Source organism: Trachurus trachurus (genome assembly GCF_905171665.1).
Source record: "Trachurus trachurus genome assembly, chromosome: 16".
Lineage (NCBI taxonomy): Eukaryota > Metazoa > Chordata > Actinopteri > Carangiformes > Carangidae > Trachurus > Trachurus trachurus.
In genome coordinates, this window is record NC_139902.1 from 8893132 (window position 1) to 8918689 (window position 25558).

The 25558-nt window shown below is 39.7% G+C and overlaps 1 protein-coding gene and 1 long non-coding RNA gene across 5 annotated transcripts; both read left to right on the forward strand.

Annotated features, from left to right (window-relative positions):
- The first annotated feature begins 838 nt into the window (after positions 1-838).
- On the forward strand, positions 839-8638 carry dhdds (dehydrodolichyl diphosphate synthase). Of its 4 annotated transcripts, none has more exons than XM_083989252.1 (9): positions 839-957; positions 1347-1427; positions 3292-3408; positions 3493-3635; positions 4936-5052; positions 5176-5277; positions 5431-5545; positions 6207-6314; positions 7895-8638. In XM_083989252.1, the coding sequence occupies exons 2-9, from the start codon at positions 1365-1367 to the stop codon at positions 8135-8137; spliced, it is 1008 nt and encodes a 335-aa protein (XP_083845378.1). In that variant the 5' UTR covers positions 839-957; positions 1347-1364; the 3' UTR covers positions 8138-8638. The 4 variants fall into 4 exon arrangements, with proteins under 4 accessions (XP_083845378.1, XP_083845380.1, XP_083845379.1 ...); XM_083989254.1 differs by having other exon boundaries at positions 918-969; XM_083989253.1 differs by having other exon boundaries at positions 944-980.
- A 1709-nt stretch (positions 8639-10347) lies between these two features.
- Positions 10348-14144, forward strand: LOC310999908. Its single transcript, XR_014596070.1, has 6 exons — positions 10348-10563; positions 11909-11926; positions 12125-12154; positions 12442-12489; positions 12723-12779; positions 13505-14144. It is a non-coding gene; the product is annotated as an uncharacterized lncRNA (long non-coding RNA).
- Positions 14145-25558: the final 11414 nt, after the last annotated feature.

A 25558-nucleotide genomic window follows, 5' to 3' on the forward strand; every position in this document is an offset into this window, starting at 1 on the left:
AACCTCTCCCTCTGTCATTAAACTGGTGACACTCAGGATTCATTCATGACAGCAAACTAAAACATCTCAATAACTGTCATCAGGACATCGATCCCTGGGTGGATTAGAGCTTTCTTAAAGAAAGTAATTATTTATTATTTGGAGCACAGCAATAACCACTCTTCTTATTCCTCATCAGGGCAGGCTGGGCCCTTTGTCAATTTACCTTTAAAACATTGAAACTGAAATAAATCAATTCATTAATGTTATGTATATATCTTTTTGATCATCATCATATCAAATGTTATTTATTTATCAAAACAAGTGCGTATAATTATACTTTAATATTAGTGGGTATGTTATCTATTCATTTAATAAATTATATACTTTTTTATTTTTAAGATAGGATAAGATATTATTTTTATTACCACGACGATGGGGAAATTTTCAGTATTGCAGCAGCAGTAAACATCACTGAAAATGAATTTATTAAAAAAAAATTAAATACTGTAGCTGTATAATAATATTTGTCAAAGAAATAAAATAAAATAGCTGTGCATTATCTCTATCTGTTGATTAATTATTTGTACAGTAGTGATGGAAAGAGTGAACAATTTGTATAATTAATTCCACAATTTACTTATCTTGTATAATTAAATGTACAATAAAAATTGTGATAGTAAAAATGTATTTAAAAAATAAAAAATAAATGAAGGACACGCAGCAAATCTTCACAACCGCAAACGTATCTGCGTTAGTTTTTGTTTTATTAGCCTAAAGTCTGTGCTCTCAACAATCACCACTTTATCTTCCCAAACCTAAAGGACTGGTGGCCAATCAGGAGGAGGATCAGGCCCCACGGGGATTGAAGCAGCCCATCCACTTATTTTGAAATCCACGGTCATATGACAGGAAGTCGTCATCGTGCGGGAACGTCACTTGACTTCAGTGCGGAAGAGGTCGTCATCGTAAAAAGCCGTGAGTTGGAAGGTCTGAGAAATGTGAGAAAATGAGAGTAAACTGAGAGAAGAACCGCGTGTGCTTTAATAGTTTGAATGAACTAAGCAGTTGCCATTAAGAGTAGATGTTTTCTGCACCACATGTGTTAAGGTTTGAGCTTTTTAAGCCTCATAGCTGTTAAGTTCATTGCATGTCTTGTGAGTCAGGCTGTCATGTAGCGGAGGAATCCCTCATTGGCTGCATGTGAAATGAAATATGCTTTTTAAAATGACATGATTATATGACATTCAGATCATTTTTCAGTCGACTAAACCGTAAGGTGGTGTTTTTTGTGATGTCAGCAGTAGGGTGCTTTATGGGATAAGTATTCCTGTATGTTTTAAAACCATCCAACCACCTCTCTTTAGACCGTCAAAAGCCTGAAAATGTCGTGGATACGGGAAGGGGAATTAAACCTGCTTGAAAAGATTTCAGCCAATATCCTAAAGGTAAGCAAAGATCTTTTTTTCCTCAAACCTCTCTGTCTTGTTCCAGTTAGTGTCTCCCATTAGCTGCATTTGCTAAACATCCCTTTTCTGGGGAAACAGCTGAACGTCATTCACCCTGCTCCTGGAGGCATTTCCAGGACATTTCCAGACTAGAGACTAGAGCCCTTCACACTAGATGAAGAAATATTTCATTCATTGCACAATGAAGAATGATTTACCCTGATTTCTCAAGACAGCAGTTGAAAAAGAAGCCTCGTTCAATCTGTGGTCTGAGACAAAATAAAACACTTTTCAGTAGCAGTCATGTTGTCTATTAGATTATTATTTATGTTTGCATATAGTAATAATTGTTAAATGTTATTTTTCCTGTGTTGTGAAATGAGCAAGCACATGCATTTTTTCTGGCCACAAAAAGAACATTGTAGGGAGGAGAAAATATTGCATAGCAGGCAGAATAATGTTTTCTTCCACATGGGTCATAGAGGAAATGTAAGAACAGTGTTGAGTGTTGTTTTTCAAATATCATTAGTTATTTTGGCTACAAATGCTATATTTTGTTGCTTTTTGAAGTAAGAACAATTCCTGCAAAAAACAGCTAAACAAATGTGCAAAATTGAACTGTGTTAAATCAGTATGTGGTCCTCCTTTTGCATTCTTTGTTTTTCTTGAAAATACAGATGCTTTGCTCTGTGGCTTGAATGTTAAGTTTGTATATGAGGCACAAACTCCAACTAGTTTCTATCACCCAAGAGAAATTGGCAACTAATGATTTCAGCAGTTTTTTTAAAACTAAGTATTGAAATGCTCATATTCTCAATTAATTAGTGCCAACTTGGGGCTCAGCACAGACACACAAATCTAACTATGAGGCCTATAAACTGCAATTATATTTGGAGCAGACCTGCTCCACCAGCTCCACCACCCCGAGCAGGTCTCGCCAAGTTTCACTACGTCAAAGATCACATACGTTATACACCAACAGTCAGGTTTAGTACAGCACACGAAGAAAATATGTTCATTTATTTCTTTAGTTTAATATTTTTTTCCATTTCTGTATTTCCACATTTCTTCCTCCAGATGTGGAAATAAACATTCCTGTGTCCTGCATCTCTGACACTTAGTAAACTCACTCCCCGTGTGTCCCAGGGATTCCCCTCTTTTTCAAAATTTCCCCTCCAGCAAAAACCACTTGACATGATCAGTTCTACTCTGGGTACCAGATGGCATCAGCAGAACAGATTTCTTATTTGTTATTACAACTTAATTCACCCACTCTGTTTCTGATTGAGACGTTGGTCTGTGGTTCGTTCTCACTATTTCCTGCTGCACCTCTCTCTCTGATGTAGAGTGTCGGACACACACAGTCACACACACACTCTCTCTCACACACACAGGTTGACAGCTCCTTCATGTCAGTGGTCAGAGAGAGATGATCATGTGTCAGTCTCATAAGCTCTGACTGTACAACATGTGACTCTTCATCTTAATGTCATGGGTTTGATTTCCATGTTGACAGAGATCACCCCCCAGCAGCCACCCCACCCCACCCCATGGCACTCTCAAAATTTATTTGAGGGATATTACCAATTTTTCTGTGAAGTGCCTAGAAATACGGAAGAATGAAAAAGCAACCACTTTTTTCCATCTTTCCATCTGTATCTTATGATCGTCAGCTGATGGAAGTGACTGAGACAGGCAGTTGAAAATGTCCACAAAAGACATCTGTGTCAAGTGTCAAGCAGCTGCTTCCAAAGAGAGATACTCGGTTTACTGTAGCAGATGACATGACGTGGGAATGACATGCATTAACAACAGCACATCCCAGATATCCTTTGACTCCTCTGATCTGTGTCGTCTCTCCCAGGCGGGACCCACGCCGAGACATGTGGCCTTCATCATGGATGGCAACCGTCGCTTTGCACGGAAGAAAAACATGGATCGCCAGGAAGGGCACATGCAGGGCTTCAACAAGCTGGCAGAGGTGAGACGGCTCATCAAAACCATGTAGTCTGGGCCTAGAATAGGCTGTTCATGTACGTGTAACACTCTGTCCCTTCCTCACCAGGTATTACGTTGGTGTAAGCATCTCAGTATCCAAGAGGTGACGGTGTACGCCTTCAGTATCGAGAACTTCAAACGCACCAAAGATGAGGTGGATGGTCTGATGGAGCTGGCCAAGCAGAAATTTGAACGGCTGCTGGACGAACGGTGAGTTTCAAATCCTGATCTTCAGTTTGCTGAAGCAGGTGCAGTACAGTAGCTCTCTGAAGTGTAGTTAAAACAAGTGAATGTCTTCACAGGGCTGAAACTAGCATGTTTCAGTCTCAGTCTTTGCAAAAACGAATCAAACCACCTGTTAAAAGCTGCAAACTTGTCGGTCCACAGTTTCTGTGTCTCTCAAAGGTCCTGTTGACTCACTGCTGATGTTTTAAAGTTGTTATTGTTGACACCAGTAGGGATCTTGGAGGAAATATTGGATTTTCTTTTCCTGTAATTTGACACAACAGTAGTCGACCACACAGACCAGAAGCACTGTAGAGGTGTATAGGATACTGTAGACTGACGGCCAAGAGGAAGAAAGGCTGCTTTATGAATACGAGTCCATAATATCTGCAATTTGGACTGATGCTGTCTGAGTCACATGACTGGTTTACACATGAATTGTACCTCCAATTATGCACTAACTGCGCAAATGTAGATGTTGAAAAAAAAACCCACTTGTCTAATTGACATCTGCCACGGTTGAATTTGAAGCCAATAGAGGTGTGTTAAATCACAGTTCAAGAAATAGCCACTAGATGCTGGCCAAGAGTGATGTACTGTCAGACTGCCAGACTCCCATCATGTTTTTCCACAAAGAGGAATATTTTTTTACTCTGACTAATTTCCTCTCCTTTGAACAATATGTCAAATGGCATTTTTGCTTTGCCTCTTTTTATCCTTGTTCCTCCTTCATTAGAAAAACACGTCATTCTTTGGAAAATGTCTGAATTCACTGAAGTTGATGGGGCACAATTATCTAAAAAATATATCATTTTAATTTGAAATATCTTTTGAGCATTTTTTTAATCCTTAGAATAATGATTAGTTTTTCATCATGTTGTGTTTGTTTGTTTAACCTTTATTTAGATCTCGAAAGCCATTGAGGGTAAAACCCTCATTTCCAATGGCGTCGAGAGCACATCAAATCGTGTCATGAGGCATTTTCAGTATGTGGCTCAAGATATGTTGCAACCCTTGTGTTTATGTTTAAAAGGGCAATGAAACGATGGTTTATGATGGAAGCTGATTTTTATTGTGTCGAACACTCACATGTGACTAACTAACCAACCATACACAAGACACTGGACTTGAGACTGTTTCAAACACTACTCACTGGTTACTCACTCACTAAGCATGTCTGGGTACAAAATGCAGACAGACCCGTTTTAAGCAGCAGCGTTGTGCGAAGACGGGAGTCATCTCGTTCTCCCCGTTCTTCATGCTTTTCTCCTCTCTCCTTGTTTAGGGACAATCTGGAGAAGCACGGTGTGTGTATCCGGGTGCTGGGTGATTTGGACATGCTGCCACATGACCTTCAGCAAGCGATTGCCAAAGCTGTGGTCATGACCAAAGCTCACAATAAGTATGTTTATTGATTTTGCTCATCTCTCATCATTATTAACTCATTTATCATTTTACTGTCCAGCTGATGTAAATAGATTATACATTATAAATGACCACAATCGTACAAATGCTTGTTTTGCAGATGTTTTCTCAATGTGTGTTTTGCCTACACGTCACGATATGAAATCACAAATGCAGTCAGAGAAATGGCCTGGGGAGTGGAGAAGGGCTTGATCAAAGCAAGGTAAACAATAGCCAAGACAAGGAACTGTCAGTATCTATAACTGTCAGGAGTTACCAGGCCATTGCCTTAATAAGAATGTATTCTTAGCAATTCTTGCCTGGTAAAATAAAGGTTTACTACTGCATTAATGAGCTGTTTTCTGTGTGTGTGCAGTGACGTTTCAGAGGCGCTTCTGAGTGAGTGTCTGTACAGCAATAACTCCCCCAATCCTGATCTGCTCATCCGCACCTCTGGAGAGGTGCGTCTCAGCGACTTCCTGCTTTGGCAGGTGAGGATGAGAATGACTGTGTGGAAACATGACACCAATTGTACATGAGAACTGTTTTCTTTTCACATACCACCTGAGAGATCTCACTTAGGTATTAAGAGGAAGAATGAAGCTGCAAATGTCTAAGCTTGATTGGGGGACAGAAGCTGCAGCGTTTGGAGGTTGGGTGTGTGTGTCAGGTTATGCTACTTAAAATATTCACCACCAAACACGAGGTTGAACGAGGTTTTCAGTTTACGAGGGCATTGCAACTAAAGCACTTTAATTACGATGCAGAAAATGAGTCCAGACATGATAGGAGTCTGTTCCTGTAGATGGCTGAGGTGACTTTATGTTTTCATTATACTGTTGGGCCTGAACAACTGAAATGTGTTCGTTAATAAACAGTTATTTGATGAAGTTATATAGATCATGTGGGCTATAGAGACTCGGCTACCTTTCCTCATACAGTGGATTTTTTCAGCCACACACATGTTTTGATCAAATTTGTCTGGGAAAAGAACACTGTCTGTTTTCATGTAACTTGTTGCTCTGACTGTTTCATTCCATGACCTACAGTGGGCTCTTGCAGGTCAAATGATTACTAATACTATCCCGTCTGACACTTTGCAGCTTTACCTCTGACCCTTGTATTGAATAACTGTTATCTTCCATCCCGCAGACTTCCCACTCCTGTCTAGTGTTTCAGTCGGTCCTGTGGCCAGAGTACTCCTTCTGGAACCTGTGTGAAGCCATCCTTCAGTATCAGTTAAATCATAAATCCATTCAGGTAAGACTTATAGTATCGTCACCATCATGGCAATAGCCATTGGAATGGGTTTACAGGCAAAACACCCCACAATGCAGTGGCATTGTTTTTTAAATGTGTTGGTCATATTGGTCCTTACTTTTATTGATATGAGGGGCAGACAAAGGAATAGAAATGTGTGTCTCTATTAGCCTGACAAACCAGACTATAACATTAAAATGTCTAGTCTGGCAACGACCGGTAGACCTCGGCTCAATCCAGGGGGCGGGATGAAGGCTGTCTTTCAAACTGCCTCTGCACGCAATAGGGTAGCGCTACGACCAATCAGAGCAAAGAGCAGGATGACATTAGCCTGACAAGCCAATTAAAATGTATGTCGTCATCGCGTTAAGCCCGCCCAACGACTCTCTAAACAGATAGAGCGCTGTGATTGGTGAACACAAACGGTGTTCGAGACTCAAAAAGTTCCTATGGCTCGTTTCTAGACCCACCTACGGAGCAAATATATTTGCTGCCGCTAGGGTGCAGCTAGATTTCTAGGCTATGTCTCTATGATATAATACAGCTTTTTTTTTTTTTCCATTTAAATTTTTTTTTTTGTTTTTATGCTGTTCTTTTTAAATTTTTGTCTTTATGTAAAGCACATTGAGTTGCCTTGGTATGAAATGCGCTATATAAATAAAGATGCCTTGACTTGCCTTGCCTTGCCTCATCAGCACCACAATCTGCAGCCTACAATGCGAGCATTAAGCCATGTTGACACCTCTCCGGAGCAAACTTCAACACTAACTGACCATTATAACCGTTATCATGGGAGCAGGCGTTAGTTCTGGCCACATGTATCTATGCTGCCAGCGTTGGAGAAGGTCATAATGTTTGTTGTTTGTTTGTGTTTTGACCCCACCAAAGATATTAATTCAACTCCACTCCTCCAGGCTGTAGTGTTATGAAGTTAGTATTATAGCAGGTATCTCTGCGGTCCGTGTGGACCAGAAATTCACACTCACACACTCAGAAACTGATGCACTGTAGCAAAATAAAAAAAAACAACAAATCCTACATAAGAATATTTAAAACATAAGACAAATTTTGTGCAATTTTTTTTTGCAAGTTGAGAATAACAGCTTACTGATGTATTCAGGATATCTGCCATGTGGATGAATTGCATCCAGAATCACTGCTTCAGCAACCTGGTCATTCTCAACAAATGCCAAATATTGTTATGTGCACACCAGCTATTTTGGTGCAAAACACAAATCAGCTAAATCAAATTAAAACTGAGTGCGTGATTGGTAGCCAAGACTATGATAACCTTATTATCTTGTCTTGATGGCTTCAGCTTCGTTGGTAAACCCAGGTTTTTTTCAGCCAAATATCTGAACCTGGATGAGTCGGAGACAGAGGAAATATCTTGGCCCAGTGCTACTTGCTAAAACAGCTTGTATTTTGTTGCCTACAGTCTGCCACATAAGGGTACTGTGTGTTGTGCATGCAATGAATGTTGGGATTTCGGTACACATTAATATTAATGTCACCAAAATACAAAATGTCTTTCATCAGTAACTGAAGTAATTCAAACATTCATGTGTATTGTATTTCAGAAAGCCAGAGACCTCCATCGAGAGCATCAGGCCTCACTGCAGCTAGAGTCAGATCGTGCCTGTGTAGCAGAGCACCTGCAGCATCATGGGAATGGAAAACCTGCCGACGCCCAGAGAAGACAAGAGGCACAGCTGCACTACACCGCCTGCCGGGAAGAACGAGTTCAGGATTTCCTAGAAGCACTGAAGCACAAAAGAGACTCTTTCTATAATGACTTATCCAGTGAAGGTGTCTTGGCCTAGGAAGACTCCAAAGAGGAAAGCAGTTGTTGGAATGGGGATGAAAGCCGTCTCGTCGTCCTGCTCCCAAAAGGGCTTCAGTGGAAAAGAAAAAGATCGAACAGTAACTGGGAACGTTTTCATTTTGTCGCTTATTTGTATGATACAAGAGGGCAATTTTACCCCTATGGGGCTGTAGAGTAATTGTGATATTTATGATAGTAGACTAAAAAAAAGAGTCTAATACGTGGAAATGTCTGGTCAAGATGTAGTTAAATAATTGTGTGAATTGTCTGTCAGATGCATGCCGTTGATTGGAAGACCCGATTCCACGAGTGAAGCCCAGGGATCCTGTGTTTTTGGAAAAGCTTCCAAGGCACTCACCTGGATTAACATATATCAGTGCTGTTTTTAATTCTTGTCGAGGCCCACAGAATGAGTTGTCTCTTGAGTGTGATGTTACTGAACCAGTAACTAGATTTTGACCAGCTTTCTTAACAAAATAAAGTAATTACTGTATGTCGGATATGATCGAACCATGTACGAATCATACCTTTGCACATGCGTTGCACACGTCACAGCCCTGGCTGTCAATGGACAGTTCCTTGCATATTGTACTCCCAACAATCTGGCTGTCCATATATTGTTATCTAATGTCTTAACTTAAGATATCATTCACCAAAAAAGTACTGTAAGGTATGAGCTTTAGTTACTTGAACTGTACTTGAGAATTCAGTTTTTGTTTTGTTTTTTAATTCTACTACATTTACTAAATACACTAGAGAAGTATCTACAGTGAATTCTTACTTTTCAAGTAAACATTTTACAGAGATACTACTTAATATGGTTATAAAATATGATTAATTTTTATACATACAGTTGCCTTAAGTGTGTAATAATGTCAGAATCAGCTTGTCCTCAACCAAATGATCCAGCAGTGTGTCAAAGAATAATATAACACCTACCATTTCCCTGCATTGCATATTTATAATTTTTTATACATTAAGCAACTTACTTTAAAGACTGTAGTTTAACACAGCATTTTCAATTTAGGACCTTTAATTTAGTATTTTATTATAAGAATTAATAAATTGTGTAATGATTACAGTGGAAGCTCTCTCCCTTCACAAGAAACAAACCTGAGCCCTGGTACTCCCACTCTCTGGTTTAGTCTTTGTTTTGGATCTCTTCTACAAAATAACATTACTAACAGATCACAGCTTCACACGCACAAGACTTATTTACCAGACTTGAACTTCATCAAACGTATTGTCCCTTCCAGAGCCATGAATCTGTTTCACATGTTACAAAGACAAAAGTGGTCTTTTGAGATCAGTTTCATACTTTTTTTTTTTGAAGTAACAATAGATTACACAATCTGGAATCTCTAGTAGTGCAATCTAGAAAAAACTGTGTGTGTGTGTGTGTGTGTGTGTGTGTGTGTGTGTGTGTGTGTGTGTGTGTGTGTGTGTGTGTGTGTGTGTGTGTGTGTGTGTGTGTGTGTGTGTGTGTGTGTGTGTGTGTGTGTGTGTGTGTGTGTGTGTGTGTGTGTGTGTGTGTGACATTTTGTAAGCATATCATTATCAAAACTCTCACTACAAAACACTGATAATGGAGATATTTACCTCCTGTCACAAAAAGTAATGATAACAAATGAGATTATAAGCATTGATAAGAACAGTATAAGGTTTTATTGATTTATAAAAGATTAGGTCATTTCTTAGATAAAGCTGTTATCAGAAAACAACTACTTTGTGGGGAAGGAACTTCTTAATGTTGATTTGTTGCCTTATAAAACTGACGTTGTCTAAACATTTTCGGGCGCATAATTTGGATGCTGAGCAACTTGTCCATTAAAAATTGCCTAAAAAACATAAAGCGGTAGCATTTACCAGTCAATTTCAAGTAGCAATATAATTGCTAAGTATTTACAAACATCAGGGGGCACAATTTGCTGAAAAAAACAAAAACAAACAAGGACCAGAAGAACCAGTTTTGCAGAAGACAAATAGAATACCTGTCTTCTTAAGGCCTGACTAAGTTATTAGAAAATTGTGGCTGTAAATTAATTCTAACTCATCTGAGGAACAATTTGAGGAAACTAAAATCAGCGCTTTACAGAAACCTTGAGTGCAGCGCCCCCCTTTGACACTGATCAGTATTTTTTCAGGCCGTGTTCTGCCGCTTTAACAAATGGGTGGTACCTGTAAGCACGTGACACGTCTCTGTCCAATGAGAGACTTGGAAATACAAAACTGGTTCAAACCGGTTTCGTTCTTATATTTCAGTGTATAAACTACAAAAACATTCGTTTGCATTATACATTCGCCATTTTACACAGCGACTAGTCGGTTGTTGTGTATCGTCTCTCCGGGAAAAGACCGCTTTACGTTATTTTTTTAAAGTGAGCTTTCCGTTCATTTCCAGCTATCAGCATGGGCAAAGCGAAGGTAAGATTTTATTTTTATTTTTTATTTTATCTCGGCGCGGCAGGCTGGTGTCGTTAACTTAGGGTTAACGTGAGGCTGCGTTTGATATTTCTGCATCAGAGGAACGTCATCATCACCAACAAACGTTAACAGCAATGGCGGTCCTACACAGAGACCTGTCCAGGCATCCTCCCATCCGTCGAAAAATTAAAGTTTATATTGTTGCTAGTCGTGTAAAAATGTCTCCGGACCAGATGAACGGCTGATAAAACACGATGGCGATTTCAGGTCTGCGCCAAAACCCTCGGTTGTGCAGCCGTGGTCATTGCGCGGTTTTAAATTGTTGGCACTGCCTGTGTTTTCCCTCTCCGGATCAGGGGGGGTGAAAATCTTTGACAGGTTATACGCAACAACAAACTTTCGATACGCGCTATAAATGCGTAGCTAACACATTGATACGAATGCATTGATTTCGATTGAAATTAACAAATAAAGGGTAGATACGAGGTGATCGACAGAAGTTCAAACAGTCTGCAAAATTGAAGGAAAGAGCGGGGGGAGGGGATTTTTTTTTTTTTTTTTTTTTTTTTTGGCTCCACTGTTTTGAATCAGAAAAGTCAGGCGTGTTCGTGTTAATACAAAACTGGTTTTGTATTTCATCAACCAGTTTAATTTAATCAGCATAATATGTTTAATCTATTAAAATCCGCTGACGTTTTCTGTGCATCAGTGCGTTTAAAAAAAAAAATGCAGAAATGCTTAATGTCAGATATGCATATTAATGTGTCTAAATCGTGTTTTATTACGATTATGTCGATTTTGCGTTTAATTAGTTGCCACACGATATTGAAGCAACGTCTGTTTGTCGTGAAAATGTAGGTTTAACATTTCAAAATTCGACATTAACATTTAAAAACAATGAGGCTCTGCGCAGCATCTCAGCTCAAATGTAATTTTGATTTGCATACTGCATCCGTAGCCTTACGTTTGTTTGCATTTATTCTATGGCGGTAGCTACAGATTAGTGAAGTAGTAATCTTATCAGTTTCCCAACAGCTGTGTGTCGGCGCGCACTGATACAAAACAAAGGAAGCTGTCAAGGCGCCAAGGCGGTGTCCTGGTGACAGGACAGCCTCGGTTTGAATTCAAATATGCGCGGGAACTCCTTTGTGGTTTTGAAAATCGGCAGCAGTGTGAACATTTCTAAATTTGTCTTTTGGTTTTATTTTATCGCATTACACGGTCAGGCCTTAAGATATCTAACCAGGTCTTTTAAAGATTATTTTGATGTTTGAGTTGTTATGAATCTGTCATCATACTGGTATTTAAATAGTAATATTATGTTTTTCTGTTTTTGTATTTTCAGCAAATTGTTCCCCCTGAGGTTTGTATGAAATTATATATTTACATTTATTTTATTTTATCAAAGTAGTAGAGATTTTATTTCACATTTTACACATTTTTTATTTTACTAATATTAGTCATTTTGACTGGCCAAGCTGAAAAGTAATTGGCTATGTGTAGAAAGAGTCAACTACATTTGCGTTGTGTACTTAAGTTTTTCTCCTTTATATCTTTACAGCAAAGAAGATGTTCCCCACGACTGGCCTTGGTAAGCTCCCGAGAAACACAATGAAGCAATTCATTATCAATGATTACACGTTTTTTTATTACTCATCCACAAGATAGTTGTTACAAACTTCTTCCAGAGAGTACGTTAGAGGAAGCTTTTAAATGAACAAATTCACTTGTTACTTGATTTTTTTCATTTTCTTGTGGCGAGAATAAAAAGCAGGGATCAATAACAAAATAATATGTTAAATGTCACAAGTTGTTGTTTTGGCACCCATGCACTTTTTGTCACATACAATCTAAAATGTTCTTCTTCTTCTTTTGCAGAAACCTAAAGCGGCACCAGTGGAGACTAAGAAAAAAGCTGCTCCAAAAGTATGAAACTGATTGATAACACTAACAAGATGCCTCTGCCTGTCACATGTGAAACACATTTATGACCCTCAGAGGGACATTAAGCTTGACCAAACCCGGGGCAAAAGCCTTTGAGAAATGTTTCAAGCGTTTTGGTACACATGTTTCTGTTCATTATTCTTAATCATGTGATAACTGTATAAGAGCAGGGGAGCTGCAGTCTGTTGGTAATCAATTGTCATGTTATTTTGTAGAAGGGACCCAAAGCAAAGAAGGCCAAGCCAGCTGAGAATGGGAGCGCCAAGGCTGAGGTTTGTTTCTTTTAGACAGAAAGTTTCCTCCATGATTGTTATAAAAAGCTTCATGATGGTAAATTAACACAAGTGATTGTTAGGTAATACAATTAAGATGTTTGTTTTCTTCAATATAATGTAGCAATATCGATGTAAAGTATTTTTTCATTAGAAGACTCCTCAATACTGATACAACAACACTGATCCACTGAACTACTGTCACATAGACTTGGTGCTTTACATTAAAATGCAAAATGACACAATCAGATGCTTAAATTGTTATTAGAGTATAAAAGTTTTTAAACATTATCCACAAACCTTACAAGTACCAAAGAAATTTGCAGACATTTTTTGATAACATGCATTTGCACATTACTAAAAAAACAACAACTATTGTCTTAATTACAAACTTAAACTAAGAACATGTTCTCACTCGATAGTGTCTGCAAGATCTGGAAAATCACAAACCATCTCTTTTGGCGCCCTCTGTCAACAAATGAAGTCATTTGTTGACAGAGGGCGCCAAAAGAGATTGTGATTCTGACAGTGTCATTCTGAAGTTCTTTTTAGCCCATATTTATTTGGCTTTAAAGGGATCCAAGTCTGACTTGATCAAACTTGCAAGCAAAATAAGATGAAATGGAGGATATCACAGCGTGATGACAATCAGAGTCAAGGGGAATGTACTTTCCTGCTGCCAAAACAAGCACTGCATGTAACATGATTTTATTTTCTGTCCCTAGGAGCCAAAGGCCGAAGCCACTGAAGCCAAATGAATAACGGTTCATGTGCTCACTCTGTGTACTTGGTGATTGTACAGTTTTAAATAAGTATTTTTTACCAAGTTTTATATTACAAATGTCATTTATAGGTTTGTTTTGGGCTTGCACTTGACGTAACAAAACTTTGTTGTCACATTCATATCCATTTTATATCCATTTAAAATGATACCGTCCATATCTTGTAGACGTGGCATTTTTAGTTTGTCTAATCTTGTTTTTTAAAACTGCTGAGTAATAGATATTTTCCAACAAGTTGGATTTTAAATCTAATTTTAAACATTATAAGGCAGCTAAAATATTGTTAAAATTTGAGGGAGAATAGCAATTCTATCCCCCTTTTATTTTAATGTAAACTAATAAAATGATTTGCTTACCAAATGTTTTGAAACACTGTATGTCAACATTAGATGTAGTCAGTGAAAATGCCACAGAAAAATACTGTTATTAGGTCAAAAGTTTGATACATCCCAAAAACATGTATGATGTGAACCTGATCATCTGATAAAGTTCTGTTAAGTTATGTTTCTGTTAGGGGAAAAGGAAGCTTTTCTGACTTCATGGTTGATCTAAATGTTCTTGAATAAAAATTGTCAAAATGTCACCTGGGTGTAATTTTGTCATGAAGTGAAAGTCTGTTTCTTAGACACGTGGACGCAGGACGCTGGGGTGTGTCCTTTCAAGGATTCAATATGTTCTGATGCAGGGATTTTCATAATTCTTCTTAACTCAGGGTCACACTGATTCTGGGTTATTTTTGTCATTCTTTTCTATAACACAGATGAAGTTCATTTCAACATCAGCTTTGTCTCATTGCTTTATATCCTGTATTATCTTGCATAATTCACTATGAACATTGGCAGACATGTAAACAGCAATGGAAGAAGAAAACTATCAGAAGTATCATTTACACAGGTTAAAGTAGCAGCTCTGAAGTTTTAAAGTAACTACCATTATGACCCCATCACTTATAAAAGTGTTCCTGTGTGAGTGATTAATACTGAAACATCAAACGGTGCACCCTTATGTAGAAAAATACCAAAATATCACTAACATGTTCATTTGTCTGCAGAAAATAACATTTAGTACCGTATTTAAATGAAGATCTTAATGGGAATGTGTTCAACAACAAAGCAACTCCAGAAATAATAAAAGGAGTAAAAAGACTCTGAAATGTGGTGCAGTCAATGATTTCATATCTACACAAATAAATGTACTTAAAGTACATATGGAGGAATTTAGAGGTGCATTAAGATGAACTTTAATATTACATTTGGTCATACTTTAATATATTTTATTTTAAGGACATGAGCTTCATTAAAGGAGGTGACAGTTTAGTATCTAACGTTTAAGCCTGCTTTACACGCAGCTACTTTACTATTACAGTAGAGCATTGTACTTTGATCCACTACATTATATCCTGCCTGTTACTCTGCAACTACTCCATCACTGCTTTTTAATCTTGTGCCATAAGCACAAGCAGGGAGGTAGAACATTTTCCTGTCATATATTGACATGGATTTTTAGAAACATAATCATTCTCCCAAAAATAAGCAGAACTGCTCCACGGGTTCTTCCCTCAGTGTCTTTGCTGCGTAGCACCACTAGAGGACAGTACCACACCACTGCTGACTGATGTCTTTCCTCCAGCTGGGGTCTCCCTTTGCTTTAATTTGTAGGCTACCGCTTGAAACTTGGTCACATATGACATGTTTTGTTTAGACACATCATTGAAGAGCACTGATGATTTCCATTTCTTCTCTTTATTTAATGACAGTAATTAATTGAAGTATGGGTTGAATACAATCTCTCTAGCTTTCTTTCTTTTAAAAAAAAAAAACAAGCAAACACATGGTTGATTGTGTGATCGACTTATTGGGACTGTGGGGAAGACGTCACCATCAGAACTAATCAGAATATTTGAACCATACAATGTGCTGTGGGAACTCCATCCTTCCTGCTCCAGCTCTGGGCTAAATGGGCTCATATACATTCCTATACTAGGAGAGAATGTAGGACAAACTATACTGGAAAGTAAACACGAACTGTTGTGGTACTCCACATATGCTAATACCACAGAGAAAGGTGACACAGGAGTGAAGGCTGCAACATGCAACACAGTCAACCTGTCCTACAACATACAAGTCAAGTAATAAACTCACTACTGAAAGACTGAATACGCTGGATTGAAATTAAATCAACGACACAAAGAAACACAAGAGTATTAACCCACTGTGCACAATTTTAAAGGTCACACTGACTCAGATTTACATGCAACTGACTGAATCTTCCTCAAAAGTTACATCTGAAGGAAGAAAATGTCATGACATGAACCAGAAGTCGTTGTCCTTGTGTAAGCTTCACACATGTGGCTGAAGCTGAAGCTGTTTACTCTGCACTATGTGTAGGATCCTTCACCCACCAGCCTTTGTCTCCCAGGTTAGGAATGTGTATAAACCCACTGACCTCGGCCAACAGGATGAAGGCTGTTCCCACCTCAGGTAATTTAGCTGTGGCGTCTGAATCCAGATTTGGGTTCTAACCTGTTTGTTTCTTCTAAATGGAGCAGTTTTCTCACCTTCAGTCCGGATAGGCTTTTTATTGCACTCCTACACCTGCACAACAGAAAGATCATCTGTTAAGTGTTGCATTTAAGTTCCTGCTGCCTGACACAAGTGTGAGTTTGTTGATTTGTCTTTGGTTTTGTCATCTTAGGAAATAAAGAGACATTTTCAAATACCCCCCCCCCCCCCCCCCCTTTTTTTTTAGTCATCATGGACAAGATGTTCTCATACAAAAATGGAAACCTGAACATTTATATCCAGATTAGTTTCCTTGTGTCCACTGCTATTTTAAGGGTCAAGACAGCCGATCCAAATGTTTTTTTTTCATGTGTTTGGAGAGTTTCTGATGTGTTTTGAGGTCCTTGATGGCATTTCATGTTTTCTTAAAAGTTAAGATTGAAATCATCTTTGAAATCGTGAAAATTGAACGGACACAACTACATGAAGATGGTGATGCAGAGAGGAAGGTTGTGTGAAATGTTCGAAAAGTGTCTACTAGATCGACCTTGCACTGAGTTTTTTCAGGTAAGGTCAAAGACTTAATCTGGACTCTGAATTTGTTTGTTTTTGTTTTCTACTGTTGTGATTGCTTTTCAAATGAATGTATTGTCTCTCATTCTTTCTTGGTTTGTCCTTATTAGCTTATCAATCATCAGAGCAGCACTTTGATCTGTTGCTCTAACCTGTATGAAGTGCCCATGAATGAAGTCTAAATGACTGATGCGTTGATTGATTCAATCATTCATCACTTGACCTGCATTTACATGGTGAGAATCTCCCGGACATACAGAGGGGACTGTCCTTTGTTTTTGACCATATCTCCAGTGTTTCCTCAGCGGGGGCTGTGGCTGTCCCTGGCTGGGATGTCTCCGACCCGTGGTGACCATCGGCTTGGCCAGGTGGGGAGTTTATGGCAGTGCTTGGCTGCTGTGGGCCCCTCGCTGCATGGCCTGTAGCAAGGTGGGCGCCCGGGTGGAGGCATCCTGGCCCTGGGCCGTGAGCAGCGCCCAGTGCAGACGGTGTTTCCTGACCTGGCTCCTCTGTATTCAGCCACACATTTCTAAGATCTTGTTATCTGTGTGTGCATGTGTCTGTGTGTATGTGCTGGGGTGGGGGTCGGAGTGGGGGATGGTTTGGCGGGTAGGGGGATGGGGAAGGGTTGGGGGCTGTTGTTTTTTTTAACATGTAAAGTAAAGCACTTTGTGCTACGTTTTTAATGTATGAAAAGTGGTTTATAAATAAAGTTTGATTTGATATGATGCTGATTCAAGGGCAAGGGTTAACTAGCCTACCCAATCACAGCTGATGGAAACTATAGCTTCAGACTATGGGTTTATAATGAAGACAAGGAAACTTCAGCTACATTTGTCATTGCAATCATTCTGAATCACGTGACTGCACATGCAGGAGGCTCTTTTCCCACGTTTAACCTACCACAACCACTTTGTCTGCTCAAGATCTGAAATCAATCAGAACACGGACCCCATCCTGCAGGTTTCAGACATGGCTCCTATGTGTCACGATGTGTATTTGACGATGACCTGTGGTGGAAGAAGACAAAATGTTCCAGCTGATGTGTGGACGTGCAGGCACATAGGTCGGACGAGCTCATTCCGTCCAGACGCGGGGGTCTGTGTGTTTCACATGCACAGTGGCATGCTTTGTGTGTGCTGCAGGGCTGTGAGTGCCCCACCCCCCTCTCCTATAGAACATGTTACCGGCTTCCTATAAAGACTGGAGCCTGAACACAGTGTACTATCCCAAACCAAGCTGACCCAGCGGCCCCAAAAACTGCCCCAAAGCCCAGAGCAGCTGCAGCAGGTAAGAGCAAACATTTACACCTGGTACTTTACACCCACGTCTGATGGAAAAAGAAGTGGGCACGAGGTTTCTTTTCAACACGTAGCGTCCGATAGATGAAAGAAAAAGTGTCCCATTGTCTGTGGAAAAGTTGATGTGGTGTGTTTGTCAGCTTTGTTCTCTCATTTAAAACTTAATGTTAATGCTTTTTAAACCTCGGAGCATCTTTTTCGTTCACCGCACATCGTTATTTAAAGAGAAAATGCTGACATTGTTGAAAAACTTAAACCATCGTGAATGTACAGTGAATCAGATGTTTAATTGTGAAAAAGAATCGGTTTTGCACGAGGTTAAAAAAAAGAAAACAAAAGAAAAACAGAAATCCAGATAAAACTGTTGCAGTAGGCCTAGTAAATTATCGGACGGAGGAAACGAAATAAAGGGCTAATGCAGCTAATTGGAATAAACTGGAGTACCGTACATCCTTCAGTAATCCATTTGGGGGCAATAACGTTGCATTAATGCTACTAAAAGTAAGATTTTTTTTTTAAAGGCAATTGAGATGGGTTTTTTTTTTCTCACCCTTGAATTTCTTGTGCATGTCCATGCAGTAGCCTAAAGTGCAGGGCTGCTTTTCAACCACACTGCAGATTGAGATTGAGGAGTGTCCCTGTCCATTATTGATCCAAGACCATTTTTAATTTTTAAATGTCTCGGTTGCTTTTTCTTTGTGTTTTCTAATTTCAACATCATTAATACAGAAAGTGTGAGTTTAACATCTGAAAATATCATGTTTTTGTGACTTGTATACCGGTATGCTAAAACAGGGTCTTAACATTCCTTATCAGTGGCACATATTTACAGTTGCTCTTATCTGACCCACATGTGAAGTTCTCCTGTGCATGGCATGTCATCTATACATTTAGTGCTCTGGCAGTATAGATATAGATCCTGGAAGGTAAATGTTCTTGGAAATACAGGTGGAGTCTGTTCAAAGCAAATTATTACACCAAATGTTAACTTCTTAAGACTGGAGGTTTTTGATTTGACCAGCTGTTCTCATCTTTAAATGTGAGGACTTTTGGTTCACTTTTCACTCCTGGAAGAGATTTTAACACGCATGTGTGGGCGTAGTAGGTGGGAGGCTTTGTGTGACAGTGGATGGGCAAATGGTTTCTGGCTCATTGAAATGACAAAGCTTTATCCGTCTGTTACTTTCACCAAGAACTTATTCTTTGGGTCTCTGTGTCAGCCATGTTGGCCTCCTCATGCACAGCTGGGGGCCCAAAATGGAGGCCACTTCTTGGGTTTCATTGTCACGTATAGCCTACCTTAAGTATGTCTGCCACTAATGCACAAAACAGGTTGTAGCTAACAAATTTGAAGAAGTGGTTCATCATTCCCCACATTAGTAAAATAGTTAGTTGCCAGTGACTTTATTTTATTCATTTCTATGGAACTGTTTTTAAATTTAAATCCTGACACATTAATTTTCACAATATTTGTCCCAGAAGTTAAACAATTCAGTAAAAACAGACATAAATAGGCCTCTGTTCATATTTGCCATCATCACTCCATCACAATAAGAGCTTGTGCAGATGGAGAGCCTGGTGACACAGAGAAACCATGGCAACAGCCATGAACATGCTACAGTCATGAGTGTGGAGGATTCCCAGGCAGACGAGTGCAGCGAGTCCACGGCCACACAGACAGCGGGGCTGTCGATGGTGATGATGTTGTAATCCTGAACTGCTTGTTCCCCGGCTGGAGAGTTTGTGCCCGCTGTACTGTCTGGCTGACAGCTCGGCTTTTGTCGACTACTATGTTCACTCACAAGAGAACCCCTGCTGTGGGTGGATGGGCTGCGGATGGGAGTAAAAAAAAAAAAAAAAAAGTGACATTAGGAGGCGGACCAAGGAGAGCGAGGAAGCGGCGATGACTGGATTTGATTGGACACTTCGAGAATGGTACACAGTGTACCCAGTAAATGTTTACAAGCCCTTTTTCACGTGCAGCTTTAATGCTGATTGACATCTTTAAGTGTTTTTTCTTTTCTTATCCTTTTTTTTTTCAAACACTCTCTGAGGGATGACGTAGCCTAAATGAATTCAGTCTTACCCTCCTTGTGTTTTCATTGCATTCTGCTGAGAAACCTCCTGAATGACAGATTGATGATCCTCCTTTTGTTATTCCCACAAATTCGATTAACATCAGTTTTGTATTTCTTTAAAAAAAAAATCAGATATCATTATGGTCATTAAGCAGACATCCGTCTCTGATGTCTCTGCTTAGAGTCCAGCTGTTAATACAGTAGCCCACCTGCTCATTGAGCCAGTGTTTTGAAAGCTGACCACAAGTGCAACACAAATGAGACACGCCTTCTTTCATTTATGTTATGCCTCATCAGATCAACCTGAATAGTTTGCAGGTGATTCACGTGGATTTGCACCAAGCGTGTCGTGTAGTGAGCCACACCTACAAACTTACTCAGCAGCTGGATCAGCTGCTGGTGTTTGCTGCATTCAGAAGTTATGACTTGTCATGGTGTCCCGTATAAGCATACCTCTGAGTAACAGCTGAGCCCGCGTGTGTGATTTGATTCGATTTGCTCAGAACACGGACAGATTTAGAGAAATAATGGTGTGAATTGTAAACATGCGTTTTCAAATCTCCTTGTGATGTGTTAAATTAGATTACATGTGTAAAACTGGCAGAGTGCGCCACAGTTTTTTGACATGCCGACAAAGTGACTGTTTCCATTACACATTGGTGATACCTGAGCTGACCTGCACCATGTGTATACTGTGCTCTATACAAACCTGCTAAAGCATTTAAACCATCTGAGGTATTTGCTCAGTCAACTAATTAGCAGGGGAAGATGATGACAGGACAGAGTGACTGACATTTTAAATATCTGTATGTTCCTACACTTCAATTAATTTATCGTCCTTGAAGTGTGTAAAGCAGGACGTTAATGTGTACATGACCCAGCAAGCAGGTGGTTTTCAGTTTTAGTTTGTGAGTAGAAAAAACAAAAAAGGTGGATGAGGTGAAAGTGCGTGTTGTTGTTTGAGGTAATGTCATTCCCTGTGTTGTCCCTGTCATCTAGCAAGTAGGATGGAAGCAAGCCCACATCACTACTTCTAATCATAGCTACTGGCAGCGTGGACACATTGTAGGTACCCAGCTTGTTGGAAAGCCTGGCACTACAGTAGATTGTCAATTGATCACTGGAAAATGGTTTCAGCAGAACCTCAGCCATTATTTTGGGGGCTGAACCACAACTGCATTGCCAGTTCTATAAATGTGAATGTCCACCATGACTGACGTGAGTGATCGAGTTGCAGCATTTTAAAAAATTTTGCCAAATGCCATGTGACTAAGTCATGAAGTCACGCCATTGGTCAGCTGCTCAAGCGTTGGCTTTCCTGTGGGTCGTTGCATTTCAGAATTGGTGCGAACGCTTCCTGATTTGAGTTGGGGGGTGTTTACTACCTACACTGTTCCCAACTTATCACATATCTCACTAGACTGACCATCTTTTCAGACCCCTTAAGCAACTTTATCAATAAAGCACCTAGTGACAGATGAAGCTCCTTTTTATTCAGGTGGTTATAAATCTTGATGGGCCACAATTAAGCCACTATTTCAAATTGTTACATTGTCTGACAGAAAAATGCGAGTGAGAATGGGTTTTTGGGAATTCAACTGTATTATATTGTGTAGTATAGATAAGAGAGAGATAGAAAAGTAAATAAAGGACTGAAACCGGCTGATACTAGACAGACTGTAAATACAGAAAAATCTGTGACGTCAGTCCCTTGCAGCAAGTTTTCAAACTCTATACTTCCTTTCTGCATATGTTCCAACTCTATAGTAGGTATTTAACTTCTCTTGGCTCCTGCTTGTATCAGATTGAGTCACTGGGAGTCATCCACCAACTTAATCCAACTAAATCTTCTAATCATGGTGCTGTTAACTTCCAATAATGAGCTTACATTGTGGTTTAATGTGCATTATTTGGTTCCTGTTTGACAGTAAAACCAGATCTCCTGGATAATTCCTTGTTGCAGATCAGACGTTGGCGTCACTTTAGAGTGTCTTTGACTTCTTGTAGTATTTGCTGAAGGTGTGACTTATATGCTTACTAATGACAAAACTATTCACAATAGGAAGTTGACTCATGCTGTATTTTTGTAGATCCCATGTTGAGTTAAACGTTTTAAAACCCAAACTGCATGATGTAAACACGGCTGTCCCAAATTATTTGTTCAGGGGAACAGAAAAGCATAATTATATAGCTAACACATGGAGTCACTCATGAAATTTAAAACACTCACTGAAACTAAATGTTAAAAAAGGGGGATGTTTTTTTTCCCCTTGTTTATAACCTGGGGGATTATCAGGTGGTCAGTGGACAGTCCTGAGGTCTTTGACTTTAATTCCTGCCCTAGTTTCAGATCAGATGGACACATCAAGCTGGTTATGTAACCCAACACTGAGGCATGCACGCTGCGAGAGAGCATTGTTGCGCTCCATTGTTTTGTTTGATTCCACTTTACCTTGTGTCATCCAAATCATATCCGACAGCTCACTGAGGGTTTGACTTGTTTTGGAAGGAGGTGGAACTGGGTGTGTTTGGGAAAGCAACCCACAGAGAGTAATGCATTTCGACAGCAGTGTGTATGTGTTGGGGAGTGGGCGGGCTTTGTGGGCGAGCTCGTAGATCTGGTTGGGTGAGAGCAGGGTTGTATAAAAAGGCGGAGCACAGCGCAGGAGCTCTCAGTAGCTCAAGTTCATCACCATTTGGCTTTTATTTGGATTTTCAGCGTGTTTGGGGGAAGTAGAAGGTCCTGCTGGCCAATTGGACTGGCATTTTCTGGCGTTTTTATTTTTCGAAGGTGAGGAATCCCAAGCAATTGGTTTTCATGACTAAGACCGATTTTTCACATAAGGAGCAACTTTTAAAGCTTGGATTGCGTTACTTTTTCCCTTAAAGCGGTGTAACCACAACCAGCTTGGTACCTTAGTGCTTCACATGTCTTACCTTCCCGATAATCCTGCACCTCAACTCCCCTGGACCCCCTCATCTGAGATGCACTCATCAAAGCCCATCTGAAAATGGGCTTTGACAGGTGGTTCTTGTTTCTGAAGTGAACACCTAGCGGTTTGTGTCTTATAACGTACAATCTCTTCTGCGTCATCTTAGTCTTGATGCATTACTGAGACGACCATTTCCCAACATTGTGCGAGTTAAGATTATACAGTTTGTTCGGTGTTAAATGTGAAAATCCTGGGCTTTGCCTCTTGGGTACTTTGTGTTCTAAACTCACGGTTGGATGGACATCCATCCTGCCATAAGCTTTTCTCTGATATTGTCTCAACTATTTGTGTCCAAAAGCCATATAAAACCTCACTTAATTGATTACATATGGGATTGCCCATGGTGGAATGAATTAAATTGTCCCTTTTCTTTTTGCTGCATAAGGTTATGACGCAGCATGAATAGAGGGTCTGTTGCTCTGGTCCAGATATAGTTCAAACATGATAATTTAATAACATGGGGGTTTCTTGCCCGACCTACTTGGCTAAGTGGGGCAGACCCAAAAGAATTCCAGATGTGAAGCATATGATATAGGAACTTATTGCATATGTTTTGGTCTCTGTGCATGGTGATCATATTGGATCTGCGCATGGTGAGGCTTGTGTCATGGCTTCAGGCAAGAGATGTTCCTTCCTCGTGCAGGATCAGATGGCTTTGCTTAGTTTGGAATCCAACAGCGGTCTTGTTCCTCTTTTGTCGGCTACACTTTTATTCTGAAAGTTCGACAGGGACAGCCCATTGTAGCTGATGCTTATAAAAAAGCATTAGATTTTAGTTTTTCAGCTGTACTTTTGTTTTGTTACTGTTTTTTCCTCTTGGATTGCTCTGCAGATTCAAATTAAATTCTCCATTTTCTTTTCCAGGACTTGAGCCACACCAGCTCTTCTCTCTGAGCCACCTCACACCACAACAACAGACATGATCATCAGACTGGGCAGACTCACACCTGGATACTTTCGCCTCCTCCAGGTATGTTCAGCTCACCACTGTTTACACATGAACACTTGTCTTAATTGCTGACTCCAACTTTCATACCATTTGATTTTATTAACTCTGAAGAAAATGAGTGACAGGTTCTTTTTATAATGGTAAATTGAATACATCTCCACCCACTCAACCACCTGCAGTGTAATAGGGCGTTAAAGTTTCTGCCTGTTCAATGTCTTTATCCTACCTACGGTGACTATAATCTGACCTGCCATCAGACAAGGGGCCCAGCGCTCTTCTGTGACCCACAATCCGCTTTCATCACCAGTATAATTAGGGGTGACACTAATCATAGTGATATCATTTCCTCAGTTTCTTTTGTTCCTCTTGCTGTCAGCATAATCCACTCACCAGTAGTGATCCTCCATATGTCACGTCTATTGTGTAAAAGTTTTTGTTCGCTCATTTACTTTTAATTTGAAAACAAAGGTTGTCCCATCCTATAGCTTTACAGTGACTCAAATGCTTAACAGACCATACAAATGTTGACCCACTGTTACATAAGATTTGACACTTGAGCATGACAGTAAATTCACTTAACTAATTCTGCGTAATTGTACTGGAACGTTTATAACCATGAGTCTATTTTCGCTTCAATTTTAAACTTATTTGAGGGACAATGTGCACTTACATGAATCATTTTTAAAAAGAAATAAAGCGAAAAGATGGGTGCACCAGATTTAGCGCAAATCTGTAGTCTATAAAACATAAAATATATACAGTGTTTTGTACATTCCCACTTAACACACAATATACACCATCTTATCTTTGTTTTTTTTTTTAAGAATTGCTAATTGCATGTGCAAATAGTATCTAAACTTAACAAACATCAATTAACACAAAAACAAAAAGAACAACCAAACAAAAGGTGCAAACAGGAGGATAAGACAAGACGGAGTACAAAATAGGAGGGGAAAAAAACAAAACCCGACAAGTACAGGACCAGAATCAATCACAGCTCTTTGCTTTGAATTGACAAATATTTCAATGTCAGGTTCAAAATTATCATTTCATTTTTAAAAAGAAAAAACCCTTACCAACTTATTGCTGAGTTGGTAAGAAGATAAAGACTGACACATCTGTGTCAGGGTGATGGCAGATAGATTTTGAGGCTGCAGCCGAACTTAGTTCAGGGGACAGGTAGCTGTGACCCACATTTTAGCTGCCAGTTCCACCTTGTACATTTTGCTCAGCTCAATAACTAAATTGGTGTGGACCAAAGAGCTGAAGGTAGTCAAGCCCTGCAAAAAAAAAAAAAAGGGGGGGGGGATTTGCATATTTGCTGCTTCCAACAGCATCCTGTTAACCAGTGTAGTGTGTACCTCTAGTATCACCAGACGTCGAGCGTTATCTTGACGCTGCGTGTGAGTGGATGTATAATTTCTTTAACTGATGTGGGGGTGTATTTTGGAGAGTGAGCAGCTGTCTCACATGCCTGAGATATTCCTATCAGTTTGCTTCTTGCCCTGCGGGGGTCACGGAGAGCAAGGAGGGGCTGTACATTTGGAAACCACATACACATGCCATGATCTGAAGTAGGCAGTCATTCCTTACAATACACAG